At 42.4% G+C, this 20444-nt stretch overlaps 3 protein-coding genes and 1 long non-coding RNA gene across 4 annotated transcripts; 2 read left to right on the top strand and 2 right to left on the bottom strand.

The window, feature by feature from the left end:
- The first annotated feature begins 3363 nt into the window (after positions 1-3363).
- LOC134438266 (photoreceptor-specific nuclear receptor-like) lies at positions 3364-11936 on the top strand. Its single transcript, XM_063187787.1, has 9 exons — positions 3364-3590; positions 7763-7913; positions 8299-8402; positions 8966-9243; positions 9274-9346; positions 9574-9755; positions 10370-10610; positions 11455-11560; positions 11804-11936. Exons 1-9 carry the CDS (start codon positions 3491-3493, stop codon positions 11934-11936), a joined length of 1368 nt encoding a protein of 455 aa, XP_063043857.1. The 5' UTR covers positions 3364-3490.
- Positions 6456-6978, bottom strand: LOC134438496 (uncharacterized). Its single transcript, XR_010032594.1, has 3 exons — positions 6910-6978; positions 6754-6821; positions 6456-6667 (listed from the first exon to the last, which is right to left on the bottom strand). It is a non-coding gene; the product is annotated as an uncharacterized LOC134438496 (long non-coding RNA).
- A 1274-nt stretch (positions 11937-13210) lies between the features above and the next one.
- zmp:0000001006 (uncharacterized protein LOC100002840 homolog) lies at positions 13211-15581 on the bottom strand. The gene is given in 4 exon segments (XM_063187788.1): positions 13211-14274; positions 14486-14758; positions 14892-15161; positions 15516-15581. Coding segments are annotated over 4 exon segments (834 nt in total). The 5' UTR covers positions 15571-15581; the 3' UTR covers positions 13211-14038.
- A 104-nt stretch (positions 15582-15685) lies between these two features.
- zmp:0000001138 (uncharacterized protein LOC100002901 homolog) lies at positions 15686-18030 on the top strand. Its single transcript, XM_063187789.1, has 4 exons — positions 15686-15779; positions 16726-17001; positions 17342-17623; positions 17754-18030. Exons 1-4 carry the CDS (start codon positions 15689-15691, stop codon positions 17882-17884), a joined length of 780 nt encoding a protein of 259 aa, XP_063043859.1. The 5' UTR covers positions 15686-15688; the 3' UTR covers positions 17885-18030.
- The last annotated feature ends 2414 nt before the right edge of the window (positions 18031-20444 follow it).

Below are 20444 nucleotides of genomic sequence, written 5' to 3'. Positions count from 1 at the left end.
TAACATTATTTTTTGTTGTTGATTGGAATTATCTATCTTTCCGTCTGTCTGCCTATACTGTATGTCTGGCTGTCTGTTATAGGCCTACTGTACTTCTTATGAGTGCTGTTTAAACACTGAAGAGAAATAGTGTGATATGTAGAGTGGTGGTAATTATTCATATCTTTGAAGCCCAAATGGGTGCATAATTCATGTCTGAACATCTCTCCACTTTACTTGAAAGCAGTTTGCATTTAAATATCCATGATCATATGTAATATGTGTACCACACAGTTTAATGATTTGGATGAATTGGATGCAGATATATTTTATTCATAAATGTTCAATGTCACGTAATCTAATCTCAAGAGCAGCCAGTAATCCACTTCCATGAAAGGAACAACAACTGAGTGTCAGTGCTGACACAGTGCTGAGAGTGAGGTTGTTTCTTCACGTTTTATCACCCTTCAATCTTTTGCCACTTTTCCCGCCTTCCTGCCTTCCCGCCACTGGTTTTCCGTTGATGAACAGAAGGGAGTGAGCAGTGCTATAATCTGATTAGCTTGTTTTAAATGGTTTTGGCTCTTTTCTATGTATCCAGAGATGCTGGTGTCAGCTTTTTCATGTAATCTCCTGATGTTTACAATGAAAAGCCCTGCATGTAAGCATCTTAAGAGGATAAACCCCATGCATTTCCGGGTGCAAATGGGGGTGACGTCTAAATCATTACTTCATTAGCTGTAATTGTTTTTGTTTAGGCCTACTGTTTGAGTTTGGCTCATTCACTGGTGTTCACTGGTCTGAAATAATATTATAATAATATAATAAAAACTTGCCCCCAAACGTTAGTGTCCTACATAAATCTAGTATCATCTTTCTAGGCCATATCCAAAATTTTATCATCTCATGAACCTGTGCTAGTACACAATATTTGGTCTAAAACATCCACCTGCTCAAAAGTTATCGCGTAAAGTCGACCATCATTTCTGTCATCTTGAAAGTCAGCTATCTTGAAAAAATATAATGGCCTCCATTACTCAATGATCTTTATGACTTATTTTGTAAAGATAATTTTATTTTTAATCACACATTTTGGTGGGGCTCTTCATTTCAACATGGTGAGATGTTTCGAGTTATGTGATCTGGTTTCACACCAAGACCCAAATGCTGAAATATGAGTGCAACCAAGCACAAAAAGCATTTTTCTAAAATCATTTCTCATATTTCCCATTCCACCTGCTTGTGCAGTCATATCCATGTAGGCCTACTCTAATAAAGTCTTCAATAATGTGTGTCCCTAACCCGCTCCACCCCAATAAGGAACTGAATTAGCTCATGCAAAACTTGGGCCATTTAATATTCTATTCAAATTATGTTACGGGCAAAGATGACCATCCCCCTCAACCCTGCACTCCACCCAAATATTACCCTTCCCCTAAACTCCTCTATGGAGGGCAGCTGGGTAGTTTTGGGCTCCACAGCAGGGGAGCAAGGCCACGGTAAGTGGGTGCTGCTGGGTGTGGGGACGCTGACAGCTTTGGCCAGGCCCAGGACAAAGTCATCTAGAAAGGCCCTCCACCCAATGCATACAATGCAATGAGGACCCAATTCTGGGCCTCCACTTTCCCTGGGCCTGGGACAGATTACCTGTTTGTCCCCTCCCAGTCAGCTTCCCTGGCTGGGTAGGTTGGCAAACAGTGATGCATATTACGAGCTTGGGGCTCAATCAGACAGACCAAACATGGCCGAGCGAGGATGGCAGAGGGGCGGGAAGAGGTAGGATTTCGGCAGGGAGGGAGAAAGAGGCCGATACAAATTGAAGGTCTGGCAAACATAATAATGCTTGTCCCCCACCACCATGTGCCGCCGCCGCCACCGCCACCCGTCCCCTGTTAATCAGCATGTTTAAACACACACTGTGAAGAGGCTCGCTGACTGATGGCCACCTCTGAGGACACAGAGAGAAAGGGAACGATAGAGAGCAAGAGAGAAATGAGTGAGAAGGAGAGAGATAGAGAGAGAGAGAGAGATAGAGAGAGAGAGAGAGAGAGAGAGAGAGAGAGAGAGAGAGAGAGAGAGAGAGAGAGAGAGAGAGAGAGATGAACAAAAAGGAAAGAGATAGAAGTCTAAGATTACACCACTTCTGTCCTCTATCAGCATAGCAGGTACACAACATGCTCATGCACACACACACACACACACACACACACACACACACACACACACACACACACACACACACACACACACACACACTTGGGAAGACAGGGTGTGAGGACAAAGGCAATTCTCAGACGGGACATTAAAAAAACGTATAATATCTCCATCAATCAAATCAGTGTGTGTGTGTGTGTGTGTGTATGTGTGTGTGTGTGTGTGTGTGTGTGTGTGTGTGTGTGCACGCGCGCGGGTGTGTGTGTGCACGCGCACTTGTCTGTGTGCAAGTGTGAACATGTGAGTACGTGTGCAAGGGAGTGTTTGTGGCTTATTGATGTAGCTCCGAATGGGCAGTAAAGATTAAGAGGATGAGGACGGCCAATGAGGGTGTTGCTTACACAGCAAACCATTGGGCATAATACTGTCCACGCGCGCGGTACCTTTTAGTCACCCCAATCGGACAACGTGCTCTCTTTTCATTCTCACTCACGCACTCACAAAGCGTGCCCTCAAACACCAAGAGCACCCCAGACCTTATGCCGAACATGCGCCGGACGAGAACAGAGAAGAGAGACTAGAGAGAAGAGAGACTCTAACCACCCATCACCGATCATCATCACCAACTTTCAGCAGCAGCAGCAGCAGCAGCGTCGTCCTCCTCATTCATACTTCTGTCAGCAGCCCCTCTGAAGACCCACTGGGTGGGGGGATCAAACGTGCTCTGGAGAGGAGAGAACGCTTTCAGGTGGCTCCTGTGTCCACCAAGAGACAAAGAGCAGACAGACCTGAGAGACAGACCACGGGCAGTCAGAGAGAGAGACGAGAAAGAGAGACAGAAAGAGACAGAGAGAGAGAGACAGTGTGAGGCTGGTAGACGCGAGTGGCAGCTGTACACGCGCCCAGCCATCTGTCCCATTAGGCATACACACACATACACACACACACACGCATGCACACACGCCAACAAGCCATCGCATCCTTTCACCGCAGTTTGACCGGGACACCCCATTAACTTTCTGTGTTTGCAATTGTTGGGATTAACACACATGCAAACAAACAAAACAAAAAGACAAGACAAAACAGGAACAACCAAAACTCGCAACTTCCTGCCCACATGGACCAAGCCGCGCCACTGTGAGCAGAAGCCAGGAACCAATACACGATCACTAAGGGGCCCGGTTGCCAGGAGACGGAGTCAAACTTTGAGGGACCCCTGGTGTGACTCCTGTCAACTCTGCAGGGGAGGAGGTTTCCAACTCGCCTCCCTTTTTACATCAGTCGCTCACTCCTCTCATCTCATCTCCTCTCCTCCTCTCCATCGCGGTTCCTCCTGCACAGCGTGGCCTGGTAAGCAATGGACGACCGGCTGCCGAAGCTGCCTCTCCTCTCCTCCTCCTCCTCCATGTCGCCGGGCCAGTCTCCCAGCGCCAGTGGGACCGATGACAGCAGAGGAGGTAAGACAACTCACAGCTCCACACACTCCCATGCACACCCAACCAAGCTGCCTGACCGGTACAATTTCAGCATTCCATACAGCAGGGCCAAATTAACGAAAAATATACTAAATCTGTACTTTTTCTTTGGTTTGGGAGCTATACTAAATCTGTATTATTATTGTTTTGGGAGCTATGGCACTGAAATTATAAATACAGTATGCTAGGTGAAATCTTATAATTATGTCTTCTGAGTCAGGTCATTTCTAAAATGACGCCCTTGGACGACATTTGGGCCTCAGATACGGTGTTACAGTATGGTGGCCACAGCCTCATGAAGTATGAGGGGTGAAACTTTAATTGGGAATTATTCACAAGAAAAATATCAAAAATAATAGGTGGATCATACCATGTGATGTTAAGATAATACAGTACAAGTTCAACAAATACCTTTGTACAGCTCATAAACAGAGATGCACAAGTCTTCATTTCAAGCTTGATTCCTGGGCGCTTAACCTGTGGCCGTGGTACGACATCGTTACAGCTTGTCAGCTAAAGAGGAGGACACAAATGAACTTGAATGAATCAGATGCATTTAATTTGCTGCCTACCTTTAAAAAATATACATATATATTTTAACGTGTTATTACATGTAATTTTAAATGGTCTGTTAAATTATTATTATTATTATTTTCAAATTTGCATCTTTAAATTTGAACAATTTCTTTGACGTGGGTTGGTCTTCACCCAGGAATGGTTTTGTGTATAAAATTCCTGCTCATCCTGACTTACAAACCATTTTTAAAAGTTTCAAGTTTTGAAAGTGACATAAAAGACATAAGACATAAGACATAAGACACATTTCATGGTTTCAGAATTGAAGTAACTTTTTTTTACTGTAAAATTGAAGCAACGTGTATGAAGGGAGTGAATATTGTTACAGATTATACGTTTCCAAGATCAATTTTACCAGTAGTTTGCAATATACTGTACATGAGACTAGGACAATATTTCTTATGGACTAAACATGAATTAGAAAATGGACCAAATTAATTATTGAATTAGTCTCAAAAATGGGATATCAAATGACCTTAACTGTGAATTGTATCATTCTGTCGTGTTTCATTTCACCACCATCACGTTCCACATAATGCCAAGCGTCATTTCCATTGGCAACACACAACTCCGAAAACTTCAATGCGAAGTTGTTAGAGGAATAAATAGAACAAGTGGAGCTGAGTTCAACTGTCCGTTACGGGTCATCAGCAGCACACATACTTACACAGACATCAGCAACCAAGCACAGATGGCACACTGACCTTTCAAACAATACAACAATTCAAGACACACACAGGCAAACAGCCACAACGCCAAATACACACAGTCTTTCTCTTTCTTTCTTTCTTTCATTCATTCATTCATTCATTCATTCATTCATTCATTCATTCATTCATGCATTCATGCATTCATTCATTTTTCTTTCAACTCTGACCCACAGACACAGACACAGACACAGACACACACACACACACACACACACACACACACACACACACACACACACACGCATACACACAGCAACACATAAGCAGTGGCACACATGAATAAGCACACCATTGCTCACACTCTCTCCTGCTCTTGCCATGTGTAGTATTGGCCAGGAAATTTTACTAATTGCGACTACGCCACCCGAGGGGGGGTCACCTCGGGACACCCACTAACCCCCTGTTACCCAACAGATATTCACAGATCCCCAGGTTCGTGCACACTTCAAGGAGGAGACATGGGTTCAAACAAGACCAATTTTTATTAATTCTGTCAGGTCAATTTTTCATTCACTCTTTTCTTTTTCTTATATTTTCAATCATCAAACACAGATAGCCACTTTACAAACTGTGAGGGCGCTCCTCAACAGGAAGGGTTACAGTTGCTTGAGCACAATAAAAATAAATAACAATTTCAATTGCTCCACTACTATTGTAAGGAACTACTCAGGGCGGCTGCAACTCCACTAATATGCTAACCTAATAGCCACACTAGAGAAGCCTGTGCAAATGTTATGAAACTAACTGGGGGTGGGGCATAGGCTTACCGGGCAGTAGAGCGAGAGAAGAGGAAGTCCCAGAATATACACCACTCGTGAAGGAATAATAAAAAAAACACAAAACACACAAAAATAATAAGATAAACACCCGTCGTGCGGCACAGCAAAGAAAGTGAAGAGGGGTCCACCACCAAGGTCTGCCTGCCGGTTGCCTCGCTCCAACCACACCTGTCCAAAATATAGAAGAGAGAAAAGGGGCTTGAGACACAGGATCGAGTACAGTGTATAGGCTATGTCAATTTTAGTACAGACTAATGCATTCCACTCTACTTAACTTTGCTATGTCAATGCTGCTCGAGGAGACACTGCGCCGAAGGAGTGCAGCCACCCTGGTTGAAAGGATAAAGTAGACCAATGTTAAGTAACCACCACTGAACACACACGCTCACACACACACAGAGACACACCACACACACGCACACACCACACACACACAGACAGACAGACAGAGACCCACTGGGACTGGAGAAGCCAGTCCCCCCAATGCAGTTAGACTGCTGCAATCTGAGGCAACAGACCTCAGAAGACCCAGTCAGGTCAGGTCCAACAAAATTAATCAACCCAACTAATAGAAAACAAAAAAAGAAACAAAAACCGAATAAAACAGAATGTCTTCAGTTGAATTTGGTAAGACAACAGAAATAACACAGCAGAAACATGTGAGGGGTATGCCTCTCACGAATACCCCCCGTCCACAAAAACAAACAAAATAGGGGTGTTGCACATTGCCACCTATGCAACCACAAAATAAATCAAATCAAAACTTAAACACAAAATAGCCTATGCGGTCAGCGGTGTTGCCGCGAGTGAAGGTAGTCAGCAGGTGAGAGTGCGCAGTGCTGGGGGTCTGCGCTGCGTCGATAGAACCCGACCACAGTAGCCCACGACCTGTCGCGCCAGTGGAAAGCAGCAACCCAAAAGGGGACTATGTTCCCAAACAGAGCAGCAGCCTGTGATGCCGCGGAGTCACCCTAGTTGCTGGTCACTCCCCGCCCTGTAAACATGGGGTATAACAATTAGGCCGACGGATACAGCAATTTTAACAATAGGGATTACCAGCATCATGTATAGGCTACATACCGAGTGGTTATACTGCGCACGTAGCCTCAATCTGAATCGTGATGGCGCAAAGATCTCCGTAGCAGAAGCTAAAAATAATTAAGACAGAGTTTGACCCATATTTACAGGTAACAAAGCGGCCTACTGTCAGCGTAATAAAAAGATCACTTATCCTACCTTGCACACGCTTCGCGCACTACTCGGAGGACTTCAGTGCTCCAGCCACAAGCCGAGCCACGAGCAATTACCGCAGGAGAGAGACTGCACGACAGGAGAGCGCACATTAGAGGCAAATCGAAGAACCCTCCCCGAATGCAAGGCCCTATAGCGAAAAGAATGCTCCTTACCTGTACAAGTCAACGCACTCGCTTACAGCGAGAAGCACCAGCTAGAGTGTCCTCCCCGACATCAACAACACAACCCCCGGTCAGTGGTGGAACGGAAGGAAGCGAAAGGGCTTCCGTGTCTCACTGCAGTCTAATTATGGGAAGTTGGAGTCCGCCCCGTAATCAAGCAAACCCCGCTCCTCCAATCAATGCAAATTTCGGGAGATGGGTGATGGAATGCAATTCCACCCGCTACACATGCACTGATACACCTGCTGGCGCACTCATTCACCGAAGCCACCTGTAACAAACATGAATATGATGTACGAAATGTATGGCACTTCATGTAGCTTTGTAATGGGCCAGTGGAACACTCTGCTATTGGAAAGACTCAATACTACATGACATTACACAGAGCCTCAACCCGGTAAGACATGACCCCTGTTATAAATGAGGTGTTAACAGAATGCCAATGACCACATGGTAATGTATTACTAAAGGCCCTGTACTACTGTCATAGTGGTGCAGTACTATGGTGGTTCAGTTTTTTTCAGTGACTACAGCATTCCACTGGTGGAACGGTGTGCATTAAGCTACTACATTTCAATTTGGCCAATGCTATTCTAGTCAAAACAAGCTAATAAAAGGCGCCATGTTTTAACGCAGTAACTGACTTTTTCAAATCTCTCCATGGTCCTTCCAAGCCAGGAGCCCAGCACCAGGCAAAGCTCTGAGCCCGACCCTGGTGTGTAAAGTGTGTGGGGACACCAGCAGTGGGAAACACTACGGCATCTACGCATGCAACGGCTGTAGTGGCTTCTTCAAGCGCAGTGTTAGGAGAAGGCTAATATACAGGTACAGGAGCACACACACACACATACACACACACACACACACACACACACACACACACACACACACACACACACACACACACACACACACACACACACGCATGGACACACACACTTACTACGCATGCACACATGCATGCAGGCACCCACGCACGCACGTGCGCGCACACATACACACACATACACACACAAACACACACAAACACCCTATTGAATTGAAAAATGACATTCTATTCTACATTCTAACATTTGAATTACTGCAATATGAGCTGACACAATTTTTAAGTTCAACTGATCTGTACATACAAAATTTAGCTGACATACAGTACATTTCAAGGTCATGTGCTTACCCCATGGTTTATGATTTCTTATGCATGATCGGACAGATGCCAGGCAGGTACTGGGATGTGCCCGGTTGACAAAGCCCACAGGAACCAGTGCCAGGCCTGCCGCCTGAAGAAGTGTCTCCAAGCTGGCATGAACAAGGATGGTAAGTCAGTCGCCAGTGGGCAAAACGTTTCCACTAGAGAAGATGAGGTGACAGTTGACAGATGACAGTGGACTTACATTGTATGTTATACAATGTAATGGTACTTATGTAATAGTATTTAGGATACTGTAATAGTATTTAGGATTATGTAATAGTATTTAGGATACTGTAATAGTATTTAGGATTATGTAATAGTATTTAGGATAGTATTTAGGATACTGTATACTTTATGTCACATAATAAAATTCCCCTACAAATTCTAAACTACTACTTACTGTAATCTCCTCTGCTGTCTTGCTGTAAACATACTGTATGTCTACTTCCTCTTTTACTATATTTCTTCTATACACCTACGTACTTTCATTCTTGGGATCACTTTTTACGTTCAATGTTTAGGAGTGAAATGTTTCAGGGAGTGAGAATAAACTTAGCGGTTGGTTGGTGGGAGCTGGTGCACATACAATTACTTCTCCACCTCTCTTTGACAACAAAGACAACCCTGAGTATGTCTCCCTCGTCTACCTGTTTATCCCCCGCTCCTCCTCCGTCCTCACCCTAAACAGCGGTGCAGAACGAGCGTCAGCCGCGCAGCACGGCCCAGGTGCGTCTGGACGCGCTGGACATCGACCCAGAGAAGGAGCACCTGGCCACCACCCGAGAGCCCACCTCCTGCTCCTCCTCCTCCCACTCCCACTCCCACTCATCCTCTTCCTCGTCCCACTCCTCATCCCACTCCTCCTCCTCTGCAGCCGCCTGCGCTCTTGTGGCCCGGCCAATGATCACCTCCGCAGTGAGCTCCTCGGCCCAGATGCAGATGCAGCAGCGTGGTGCTGGTGGTGGTGTTGGGGGAGGGGGTGACCCCGGCGGACAGCCCCAGAACAACCACCGCTTCATGGCCAGCCTCATGACCGCAGAGACCTGCGCCAAGTTGGAGCCCGAGGATGGTGAGAGACACAGTAAATAGATGGATAATTATTTGAATGATAATTGCATTATAACCAATTTCATACAATTTGCCCATAATGAATGCACTGTTGAAATCATACCTTTATATAATAAGAAGACAGACCAATAGATGTTGTCTGCCACTCGTGTTTGTATACAGTCGAGCACATCCTTTAATTTGCGCATTGTTTAGAGAAAGACTAACAGGTGAATAATTACCTTGCAGTTGACGAGAATGTTGACGTGACCAGTAACGAGCCAGAGAGGTCTGCTGCGGAGTACCATGTGTCCCTCTATCCATCCAGCGGCCCAGAGAACGTGTACGAGACCTCCGCTCGCCTCCTCTTCATGTCCGTCAAGTGGGCAAAGAACCTGCCGGTCTTCTCCAATCTGCCCTTCAGGGATCAGGTATATACACCATGTTAATCATCTCACCTCTCACTCTCATCTCAGTCCCTATTGTTATTTATGTGTACGTTACAAAGATTGAGACCTAGATATAAAGCCTTATGAATGCATTGTAATGCGTTATGCATGCATTTATAGCATCTTATGAATGGCAAGTTAGAAAGTGTTACCTACAATTCCTAGTTTATAAATGTATTATAATACAAATAAGAAAAAGTACATTTTTAGTAAATCACAGAAATATGAACATTTGTTTTCAAATGAAATCACTAGTTTTCTTTTGCTCCAGGTTAAGGGAACAACAAATTTTACATGTCTGAAACAAAAGAAAACAACATTGTAAAACACTGCAGTCAGTCATAAAATGCCCTGCTGCTGTTTGTATGTTAACTCAATTTGAGAAAGCCTCGAGTTGAGATAAGGCTTCAGTTAACTTACAAACTTAAGGCAGCAGGGCAACTTACCTTTTACGTTTAACTGGCTACAATATGTTACAGTGTATTGACTTGAGTCAACAGGAAGACATAATAAACATAATACCTATGACTGCGGCATGCAATAAAGTACTCTTGACTTGACTAATTCGTCTGACTGTGCATGTTGTCTACATGCAGGTGATTCTCCTTGAGGAGGCCTGGAGTGAGCTCTTCCTGCTGTGCGCCATCCAGTGGTCTCTGCCATTGGAGAGCTGCCCTCTGCTCTCACTGCCCGACCTGGCTCCCAGCATGCATTGCAAGTCTCCGCTGTCCGGCATGGACGTGCGGCTGCTGCAGGAGGTCTTCAGCCGCTACCGCAACTTGACCCCTGACCCCACTGAGCTGGCCTGCCTCAAGGCAGTGGTCCTCTTCAAGCCAGGTGGGACATGTCAGACTCCACATCATTGGCACATAGTGTTATAATGCATGCTGTGAGGGCCTTGGTTGCATGTAAGGATGCATGTTGACGGGCCTTGGTCTGACAAACCTGAAATAGACTTGAAGGCCCCAGATGGGATCAACAGATGTATTTCAATTGGCTGAGAGCTACTATGCACATCTGACAACAACCAGGAAATGCAGTCCTACAAAGAGTCTATTGTATGGGAAAATGATAGAAGCATGCAGCCTTAAATTACTGCATAACAGTTATAACAGTTGAATTGCAGTAATTAGTAAACATGACTTGAAATGGAAATGTAGACTCTATGCATATAGTATTACTTTAACCCATTTAAGTCCGAAGCTGCGCATACACAGTATAAACCCAGGCGCCTAAAGCTGCATGAACCCTGCATTCAGGCTCTTGAGATTTCCGTTTGTAATTAAAAATGTGCTTGTGTTAGGGCTGAATAAACACACTCTACAAGATGAGGTCCTAGCTTTTAGATACAAATTAGTTCATGTTTTTATGTCCTTCTGAGGCTGAGATAGTTAGGTTGTTATAGTCTGAGGGCACCTTTTCCCAAAAGGGCTTAGGCATTCAGCGGGTGTTTTTTTGCAGGTGCCTTAGGCTTACATGGGTTAAAGAACCAATTCTGAAAGTGAGCTTATTGCTTTTTCACAGGGTCATATTGTACTGTATACCAGTATGTCTTGCAGATATGATGATTGGAAAAGTGAGGATCAGTTCACCTACAGCACTCTGAATAAATGACCCAGAAACAATGAGTTTAATTCTACCTTCCTCTTGTCCGTTGTGTGTTGATTACTGTGTGTTGCAGAGGCCAGAGGTCTGAAGGATCCTGACCAGGTGGAGAACCTGCAGGACCAGTCTCAGGTGATGCTTGGCCAGCACATCAGGGCCCATTACCCTGGTCAACCTGCCAGGTATGCCTTCATGAACCTACCCACATGCACCATTAACTTACCTACACATCACCTATCAAACACACACATACACACACTGCACACAGGAGCACACGTAACGCTCTCTCACACCCACACACATGCACATGCACACAGAACTTTCATATGGTCTCTCTGTGCCGCTTGCGTCTCGGTTTGTCTGACTGTCTGTCTGTCTCTGTCTCTGGTCTTTTTCACAACAATGCACTCTGTCTGTCTGTGCAGGTTTGGGAGGCTGCTGTTGCTGCTGCCATCTCTGCGGTTAGTGAGCTCTGAGCGAATTGAGCTGCTGTTTTTCCACCGCACCATTGGGAACACGCCCATGGAGAAACTGCTATGTGACATGTTCAAAAACTAGCCTGCACCAATAACCAACAACAAACTCGTTATCAAAACACACACACACACACACACACACACACACACACACACCAGGGGTTGACACTGGCACCTGCCAAATGCTGGTAAAACTTGGCTGTGGCTAGTAAAACTTTTAGTGTCACTAGCCAATTTGGCTGGCAGTTTATTCCTTGGTAACATACGTATCATAGCATTTATGCTGCTGTTTGCCCAATATATATCAATTGTTTGTATTTAAGTTCAAGAAAAAGCTCAGTAATTCAATTTCTATTTGCTTGATATGCTTCCATGTCGAAAGGTATACACTCATCTTGCTTTAGCACCTCATCTTCTGAGGTTAGACGTACACGTATCATGCTAATAAAAAAAAAAACGATAGAAAATCAGTGGCTACTAGAATACCTGAATGGCTAGTGACTCGGGAAAACCACTAGCCACAGTGGCCAGTGGGTGAAAAAGTTAATGTCAAGCCCTGACACACACACACACACACACACACACACACACACACACACACACACACACACACACACACACACACACACACACACACACACACACACACACACACACACACACACACACACACACGTATGGAGTAAAACTATGATCAAATAATATAAGTGACATACAGGTCATTTACATCTGAGGTCATACACACCTGAGCTTTTTTTTATTTGTCTGACATGTTTGACATTTGTATATTCTTGTTCATGTTGTGGTTTCTAAATGCTTCTCTTAAGACAAATTTGATAAATAGTGGCTAAATTCAAAGCTGCACCAATGCATTAATACATTTGTGATCCAGTTCACTATCAGTCATGATTAGGGATGCAAGAGATTAATCGATGAATCGACATTAATCGATTAATGCATTAATCGATTAAAAAACATTCATCACAATTAATCGCCAATGCAACTGACAAGAGACCCAGGTGAAATGGGCATGTGAAGAGTGTGTGTGAAGAGGGGTGTGAATAGTGGGAATATTAAATCACCTTTGGATTAAAGAATTTAAATAGAAATATTGTAAATGTAGTATTTTATCTCAATTTTTAATTCAAATATTTAGATCAAATTGTTTTTCTCTGGGAAACATTGAGATTTCGGAGGAAAACGCCACTTATCAATTAAAGTTGATCGATAAGGTCAAGGAACCAACAATAAATGAATTAGTCGATAATTTGCATCTCTAGTCATGATTAATACAGTCATGAAGGTTATTTCAAGTTGAGATGTAAGATTCAAAGGATCAAACTCAACAAGTTCTGTTAGTCTTACGACAGTGAAAAAACGGCTTAACATCTGAAATAATTCTATTCACAAAAGTGCACTGTGTAATATTTTTGAGTTTATTCCCACAATTCATGCTGGCCATTCACAAATGTTACCTTCATCAAATTCTAATTTTCATTATGAATGGGAAACTTCTCCATTGTCTGCCATTTTGAATTTCCAGAAATGGACATTAGTTTATTATTATTAGTTTATTATTTTGTAAACATTCCTGAAAAGATCAAATTGGCAGTAGACAGCACAGTTCAATGAGACAACATTGCAATACCTACTCTGGCCACCATCCTACACAGTGCACCTTTCTTAAAACTTCTTTTCCATTTTGTCTGCTGTCATGTTTGTATATAGTCCAAAATAACATGTTGATGCCCCAAAAGATTTGTTTCCCTTGAAGACGCATTGACCTTTGTCAAAATTGAAAGGTTTCTTTGTACTGGAATTACATTTCGCTCAATAATAAAAAAAATAGAGAAGGATACAAAAGACCGAAGTGGAAGGAATTCACAAGAGCAATGTCAGACAATAGTTTTGCTACTTAAGTAAACTGAACAAAAATTATTGCGATTTCTTAATATTGTTTCTGATTTTAAGAATTAGTTGAATGTATTTCTTGTGACATCCTAAAAATGTTGACATATGTCTCCATTTAGGCCTGCACTTTTATAGATGAGATGTCTGACCAATATTACTGTTCAATTATATTTTTTTATTAAATGTAGGTTGTGTATTCATAATGTCCCTCTTTCAGCTCAAACAATTTCCAGAACAGCCACTAGAGGGTCTAAAACGCAACAAGTTTTGTCTTCATGAGTTTGGGTGTGGCTCTGGCAGCACATTTTCTGCTGTGAGGTCCAGTAAACGCACAACTGTAGGGGAATCACCATCAGAAGACTGGTTCAGGGACTCATTGACTGAGCTTGGTGGACCCCTCTTTCTCAACAAGAGAATAAGACCTGTAACTATCAGTGGTGCCAGGCATGATGGAAAAAATGATGACAAGGCTATTCCTATTATGGGTCCCAGATTTGAAGACTCATGCTCTGAAAAACACAATGTCAATTATTTAATATGGTATTGCTTACATTACTTAATTGTTAAAGGTGATTATGATGTGACTGTGTGTTTTAGAATCCTGAAAGAACAAACACTTGGTGCTTGGTGAAAGCCAATAGGCCTACAACCTTTGAGACACATTGGAGGCAATCAGAATGCCTTTTATCGGCCAATTATTATTGTGTCAAGAATGCTTACCAAATGTGGTCTGTAATTTCCCATCAATGCTGACATGTTCTGTTTCACAGACGATATCTTGAAGTGTTTTGTTACCCAGAAGGAGATAACTGGTCATCTGGAATGTTCCATCTTTGTGAGGCAGAAGACCAGTCTTTGTGGTTCCAATATACACAGTCTTCCCTCTGTATACCCAATTCACTCTTATTGCAATGGGGTAGAAATCTTGAACTGAACATTCCAGGTACTGCTGTCCATCTTGCTCTTTCATGGACAAGTTTACAGTGGGTTTAGCTGCATTGAGATCAAATCGTGTAAGAAAACATGCGGTGCTTTTTAAAAACAACATAAAGCCCCAGAATAACTGTGGAATGGCAATTTGTTTCACATTACACTGAAAGCCACCGCCAGGGGTTTGGTTGCCCACCTGGTCTGGAGAGTGAGTTATTAGATTGCCAGAACACCGTCTTCACGGCAGAACATATCATATCCAGGCGTTATTCTTTATATTCAAAGTACTTGTCACTGTTTCTTTCATCAGCCATAAAATTCCCCACATCACTAGTTGACACTACTGCTTTATTCTCCAGGTCCACATGCATGATGTCTTTTTTGTTGAATCCATAACGCCAGAAGCGCCCAACGTGGCCATGGTGATTGAAGGTACAGCCAATATACTGTTGATAGGCAAATTCATCTAATAAACAAAAAAGTGAACAAAAATACAAACAAAATATAATGAAACATAGCTACAAATAAATGAATATGAATGCAAATTAACTGCAGTGCAAGATCTGCCTATAGGCCTAGACTATAACTTTTCAAGTTCACAATATGTTTCACAAGGCTATCAAAACAACTTGAATTGCAAACACCGTGGTGTTTCAGTTTTTTGGTAACATATAGTTCATAACCGTAGGCAACTGAGTGACAAGTAGGCGATGGTGTGACGCGATAAAGCCTCCGTAGGACTACAACATTTTTTTTGGGCTATTTATGCCTAGAATGGACGTTAGCGCATCGTCCAGAACCAGAACAAAAGAAAGCCTACCGTTTCCATGTATCAAAGACAGTCCCAGCGATATTAAACAAAGCAGCGGGATCATATTGACCACGACGCGATGCTCTAACTAACTGAAATCGAAAGTAGTCATGGCATCTCATCTCACCCCAGCAGCGAGTGCGTTGTTTAGAAGGAGTCGTTGCTGAGTCTTGCTCAACAAGATGGGGAAAGGACCGAACATGAACACATCTTTCCTACTCGGCGTGTGGTTTACGGCGTTTCTATTTTTGCATTCGGCGACTGCTTGGAAAGGTAGGTCTTTTGGACTGTTTTTTGATAGGCTAAATGCTCAAATCACCGATCCAGCTGCTATAGCTTACAAGGAAACCACAACATACAACAGCCACCAGAGCAACTTGCCTGCCACAGTAATCCATGGCATGACATGTAATTAAAATAGCCTAATCTACTCGCTTCATCCCAATGTCATCTGAACAAGTTTGTCCATATTGTAGTTTCAAAAGTATAGGCCTACTATTACAGGCAAGTGTGGTAAATAGGCCTATTGAGTTAAATAGCCTACACCAAAAATGTTTATTTAAAATCGAGATGGCAATATAATTGTTTTCAGTGATAGAAATACAATACATGACCTTGACTTGGAAATTAAGCATAATTATGTGGAGGTAGGCCTAGGATAGGCTATCTTACACAAAGCAGTTTTTTGTTTTTGTTTTTAGATATAGGCCTATGCTCCCCCCTTCCCATTGTGTTTACACCAAAACAGAGTTTTGTCTGTGTAGTGCTCCTCCATCAACATACACTGTGGTATTTGTTTCCTGACTCCATCTAGCCTGATAAAAAAAAAAAAACTTCAGCCTTGTCTCAGAGCTTGTTTGAACATGTTAGGCCTACAGGATGTGTTGTGTGTTCCAGTGCATGCATGTGTTTTTTTTCTTTCATATAAGCTGACATATAATGTTTTCTTATCAACATAGCAGGAAAAGGTAGAACTGTGGAGTATGAGTTCTCTGGTTCTTCCTCATTCAGAGTATTATGAGGAACCTTTTCCAAGAGAGCCAATAAGGACGTAAAAAGGCATCACAGGAATCTTTCCAAAAGAGGACATGTAGACTATCCTTATTCTAGTATTAACAAGTTTGTCCTTCCAGATATTCTCTGAAGATAATGGATTTCAAGAGCAAATAATGAGGAAATGTATATTCTTATTTCTTCACTTATGTTTTTCACTTTACAGACTATGAAGCAGTCAGCATCATTTCCTACACCAGAGTCACTAGTGGGGATGCTGTAGAGCAAGGAGTAGTGGTCGTGGTGAACGAAGCTGTGTTTGCCTACTTTAATGCAACTGAGGAAACCTTCCAACTCAGGCCTAGTGCCTCAGCAGGCTTCACTGTGCTTGAAGCGGCACAACGCATGGGTTGTGTGCGTGAAGTCACCAATGCTTTTAAACCCCAAAAGCACTATCTAAAGAAGTTGACTGATCAAACGTCTGGTGCAAAACCACCTAAATGTTGAGTATATGTTTAAATGTTACAAATAACAATAATACATAATAAATAAACAATAATATAGCCCATATATGATTGTTCAATATGACGGCTGAATTACATTATTTTAGTCAAACCATGTGCATAATTTCTGGATCAAGCTATGTTCAATGAGTGCGGTGGGGTGGAGTGGTTGATGGCGAGGCTAGCCTGGTCTTGATGCTATTATTCTTTGCGAGACACACCAACTGACCCCATCAATTCATAATTTACTGTAGATCTGTATATATCAATTTAAAATTATCTGTAATATTGTTTTAAGGCATGGATTCTAAATTTATTTTACATTTTATTTTTAAACAGTGAGTCCCTCAGTCAATGTTTATAGCCAGATTCCAGCAATACCAGGGGCGCCACATTACCTTCACTGCCATGCCACTGGCTTCTATCCTGGAGATATTGATATCAGCTTTCTCCTCAATGGACAACCCTTCCGTGGTCCTACAGAGAGCTCTGACTTGGTGTATGGAGAGGACTGGACCTTCAGGGTGTTCAAATACATCAAAATTGAGCCTCATCCAACAGAGCAGTATGCTTGTGTGGTCAACCACAGCAGTTTCACACAGCCTAAAACAATTGTGTGGCGTGAGTATTCTTCGGCTGTTCCTCTTGTCAAAAGCCTTAAATGCATACGTATTTTGTAATTATAGTATTATTATACCCTCTCTCTCACACACCCCCCCCCTCCCCTACACACACACACACACACTCACAGGTCTGGAGGTAGTGTCCAAGACCACCGGAACATCACCCCTGTTTGTAGGTGTGGTGGCTGCTGTATGTGGAGGAGTACTGGGCTGCTTGCTGTCTGTCCTCATGTGGAAGCACATAAATCGCTCCAAATAACAACCATGTGGACTCTTTTTCCACCTATCCCAACTATTATTTTCTCACGCTGCTTTCTGCCTGTTATGTATTTACTCACACTGGCTGTTTGTAATACTTGTTGTCTTTTTATTAGAATAACGTGAAATAAAACCAAGTGAATTGTGTGTTTTGATCTCAACTTCATTTGTGCAAGTAGATAACCCATCATTTGAATATTCATTATTACGTTACTCCAGGTAATGTGCACAGTCACACGCACACTCAAACACACTCATACCATTGTATCAGTCACATAACATTTGTATCCAGTCATATCTAGTTACCTGCATCCCCATCATCTTCTACTGTAGGTAGTCTAGAGTTCTTGTTTGTCTAGTTCTTATCTGTCAATGTTGCCTTCCCTCGGGCCACTCATGAGTGTCATGAGATAACAAACAGAATGTAGTGCAGAACAAATAGTTTCCCACACAATTATGAGGTACTTTGGTAAGGTACTTTGCTCTGGTATATCATCATTATTACACCTAGTCCCAGATCAAGATGTGACTTTTTAAATGGTTACTTTTTACATTTCCTGGTATTGTTTTAGACCAGTGTCTAAGGTATATCTCATACATTCTTTTTGATTGTGAAAGCATTAATGTTACTACCCCTTTTGCTGAGGCAAATAAACTATTCAACTTAGTTAAATTATGAAATGAGGACAACTTAGGTGACTCAAAATGATCACATCACACAAGCTACTTGGTGTCTGCAAATACTATTTGTCAGCGGAATGGCTGCAAGGCAGCTAAGAATTGCAGGAAGTGGTAATTTTGGTGCAGAGTATTGGCTTAGGCCCAAGTGTTCACTAACGAACACATTACACCTGCTGAGCAGCTCTGTTGCAGCAGAACTACAAAGGCAAGGCAAGGCAAGGCAAGTTTATTTGTATAGCGCATTTCATACACAGGTGCAACTCAATTGAAAGGTCACAGAAGAACATTTCAGGGAATTCTGTTAAGTTCTTCTACTGTACTTAGACCAAGATTCCTAACGCCTCATTTCAATCATCAAATGCTCATTTATTTATTTTGAAAATGTTAGTGGTCCTCCATAAAACAATTCCTGCCTATTCAGAACCCATGGGTATACTGGCATTGCATATTCTGGTGGTAGTCTATACTAATATCACATAGCATTTTACATAACATACATATTGGATTCATGAAACTAGTATTGACTACTTCTGTTATTGTTGTGATGCAATATGGTGGAGGAGGGCATTGTTGTCAAAGCATCTCAGCATTTACGGGAAGCCTGATTTCATCGGTTTCGTGTTCTGTAGTTACCAGGGTACAAACTCTGCCCTGAACCAGTTATGGAACCAGTCGAATCACTAAGAAGTAAACGGCATAGCTGTGGGTGTTTTAGAGTGCCACATAAATGTAAAACAGAAACTTATTTATGAGGATGTTGCCACTGTGAAATTGGTTAGAGAACATATTGAACATATGAGCAGATTACCTTTTGAAAAGCAACACAGTGTGCAACTTGAGATAATCGCTCATTTAAGTCACTACATATGAGTCATTAAGGTGAATGAAAGCTCTGTTAGGTAGAACATTTCAATATTTATCTGTCCCTGTACCGTCAGACTCACAAAGTTACTCGTATATGGATATTATTAAATAATGATTAAAAAAATGTTTATGTATAACTAGAAATAACTCCATTGTGTGAGGTGCGTTTTAGCCTCCTAAATGGGATATTTTTTGAAATGTTCATTCTAAAACTTTGTGTAAACAAGAGGCCAAAACCAATGTGTTTTCAAAAATATCCATATACTGTATGTGCAAACTGCTTATGGATATTTTTGAAAACGGATTGGATTTGTACATGTAAACAGAGTTTTAGAATGCACGTATCAACAGTCTGGTTTTAAAAATATGCTATTTAGGGGGTTAAACACACCTGCCACAATGTTACTTAATTTTTATCCACATGTTGTGTCTGCATAACGGATAAAAAATATATGCATTAAAAATATCTGCATACGTGTAATCAACTGACCTGAAATCAGCACCTTAATATAGCTTACATTGTGACTCATCACCGCCTATTCTGATTAGGTCTACTTGTGTTGAACTGACATGCACAGGGTGGGGAGAAGCTGTGGTTTTACTGGGAGATACTGTGGTGAGCATTCTCACCCAATGGCAGAACAGAATTATGCAGTACTCCTTTAAGAGAGAAATATGGGCAAGCATGAGGCACCAAAGAGGGAACCGAGTTATTTGACTGGCATGCAAGCCACATGCAACTCAATTATCAACTCGGAAGGACCGGTTTCCTGTTGAAATGTAGAATGCCAGGCGAGTGTAGGTAATTCCACTTGCTACCTTTTATAGCCATGTAGAAGCAATGGCTATAAAAACTATGGAGTATATATAGTTATTATTGCTAGGCCTATGTGGTTGTTAATTGGCGGTATCATGGGTATAGAAGCTACACTGGAGCCTAGGCCAGGGGTCCCCAAACTTTACCATGACAAAGCTCCACATATACCGGTAGATTCCAGCCAAGGCCCCCCTTACAT

Source organism: Engraulis encrasicolus, chromosome 22 (assembly GCF_034702125.1).
Source record: "Engraulis encrasicolus isolate BLACKSEA-1 chromosome 22, IST_EnEncr_1.0, whole genome shotgun sequence".
Lineage (NCBI taxonomy): Eukaryota > Metazoa > Chordata > Actinopteri > Clupeiformes > Engraulidae > Engraulis > Engraulis encrasicolus.
The sequence above is the reverse complement of the archived record's forward strand: the minus strand, read 5'-3'. Positions and strand labels throughout refer to the sequence as shown.

Bases quoted from the DNA above. Each gene is read 5' to 3' on its own strand.
- zmp:0000001138 (XM_063187789.1), top strand. From the start codon at position 15,689: ATGGGGAAAGGACCGAACATGAACACATCTTTCCTACTCGGCGTGTGG. The intron at 17,002-17,341 runs GTTGAGTATATG...ATTTTTAAACAG, and splicing joins TGGTGCAAAACCACCTAAAT to TGAGTCCCTCAGTCAATGTT. The intron at 17,624-17,753 runs GTGAGTATTCTT...ACACACTCACAG, and splicing joins GCCTAAAACAATTGTGTGGC to GTCTGGAGGTAGTGTCCAAG.
- LOC134438266 (XM_063187787.1), top strand. From the start codon at position 3,491: ATGGACGACCGGCTGCCGAAGCTGCCTCTCCTCTCCTCCTCCTCCTCC. The intron at 3,591-7,762 runs GTAAGACAACTC...GGTCCTTCCAAG, and splicing joins GACCGATGACAGCAGAGGAG to CCAGGAGCCCAGCACCAGGC. The intron at 9,756-10,369 runs GTATATACACCA...GTCTACATGCAG, and splicing joins ATCTGCCCTTCAGGGATCAG to GTGATTCTCCTTGAGGAGGC.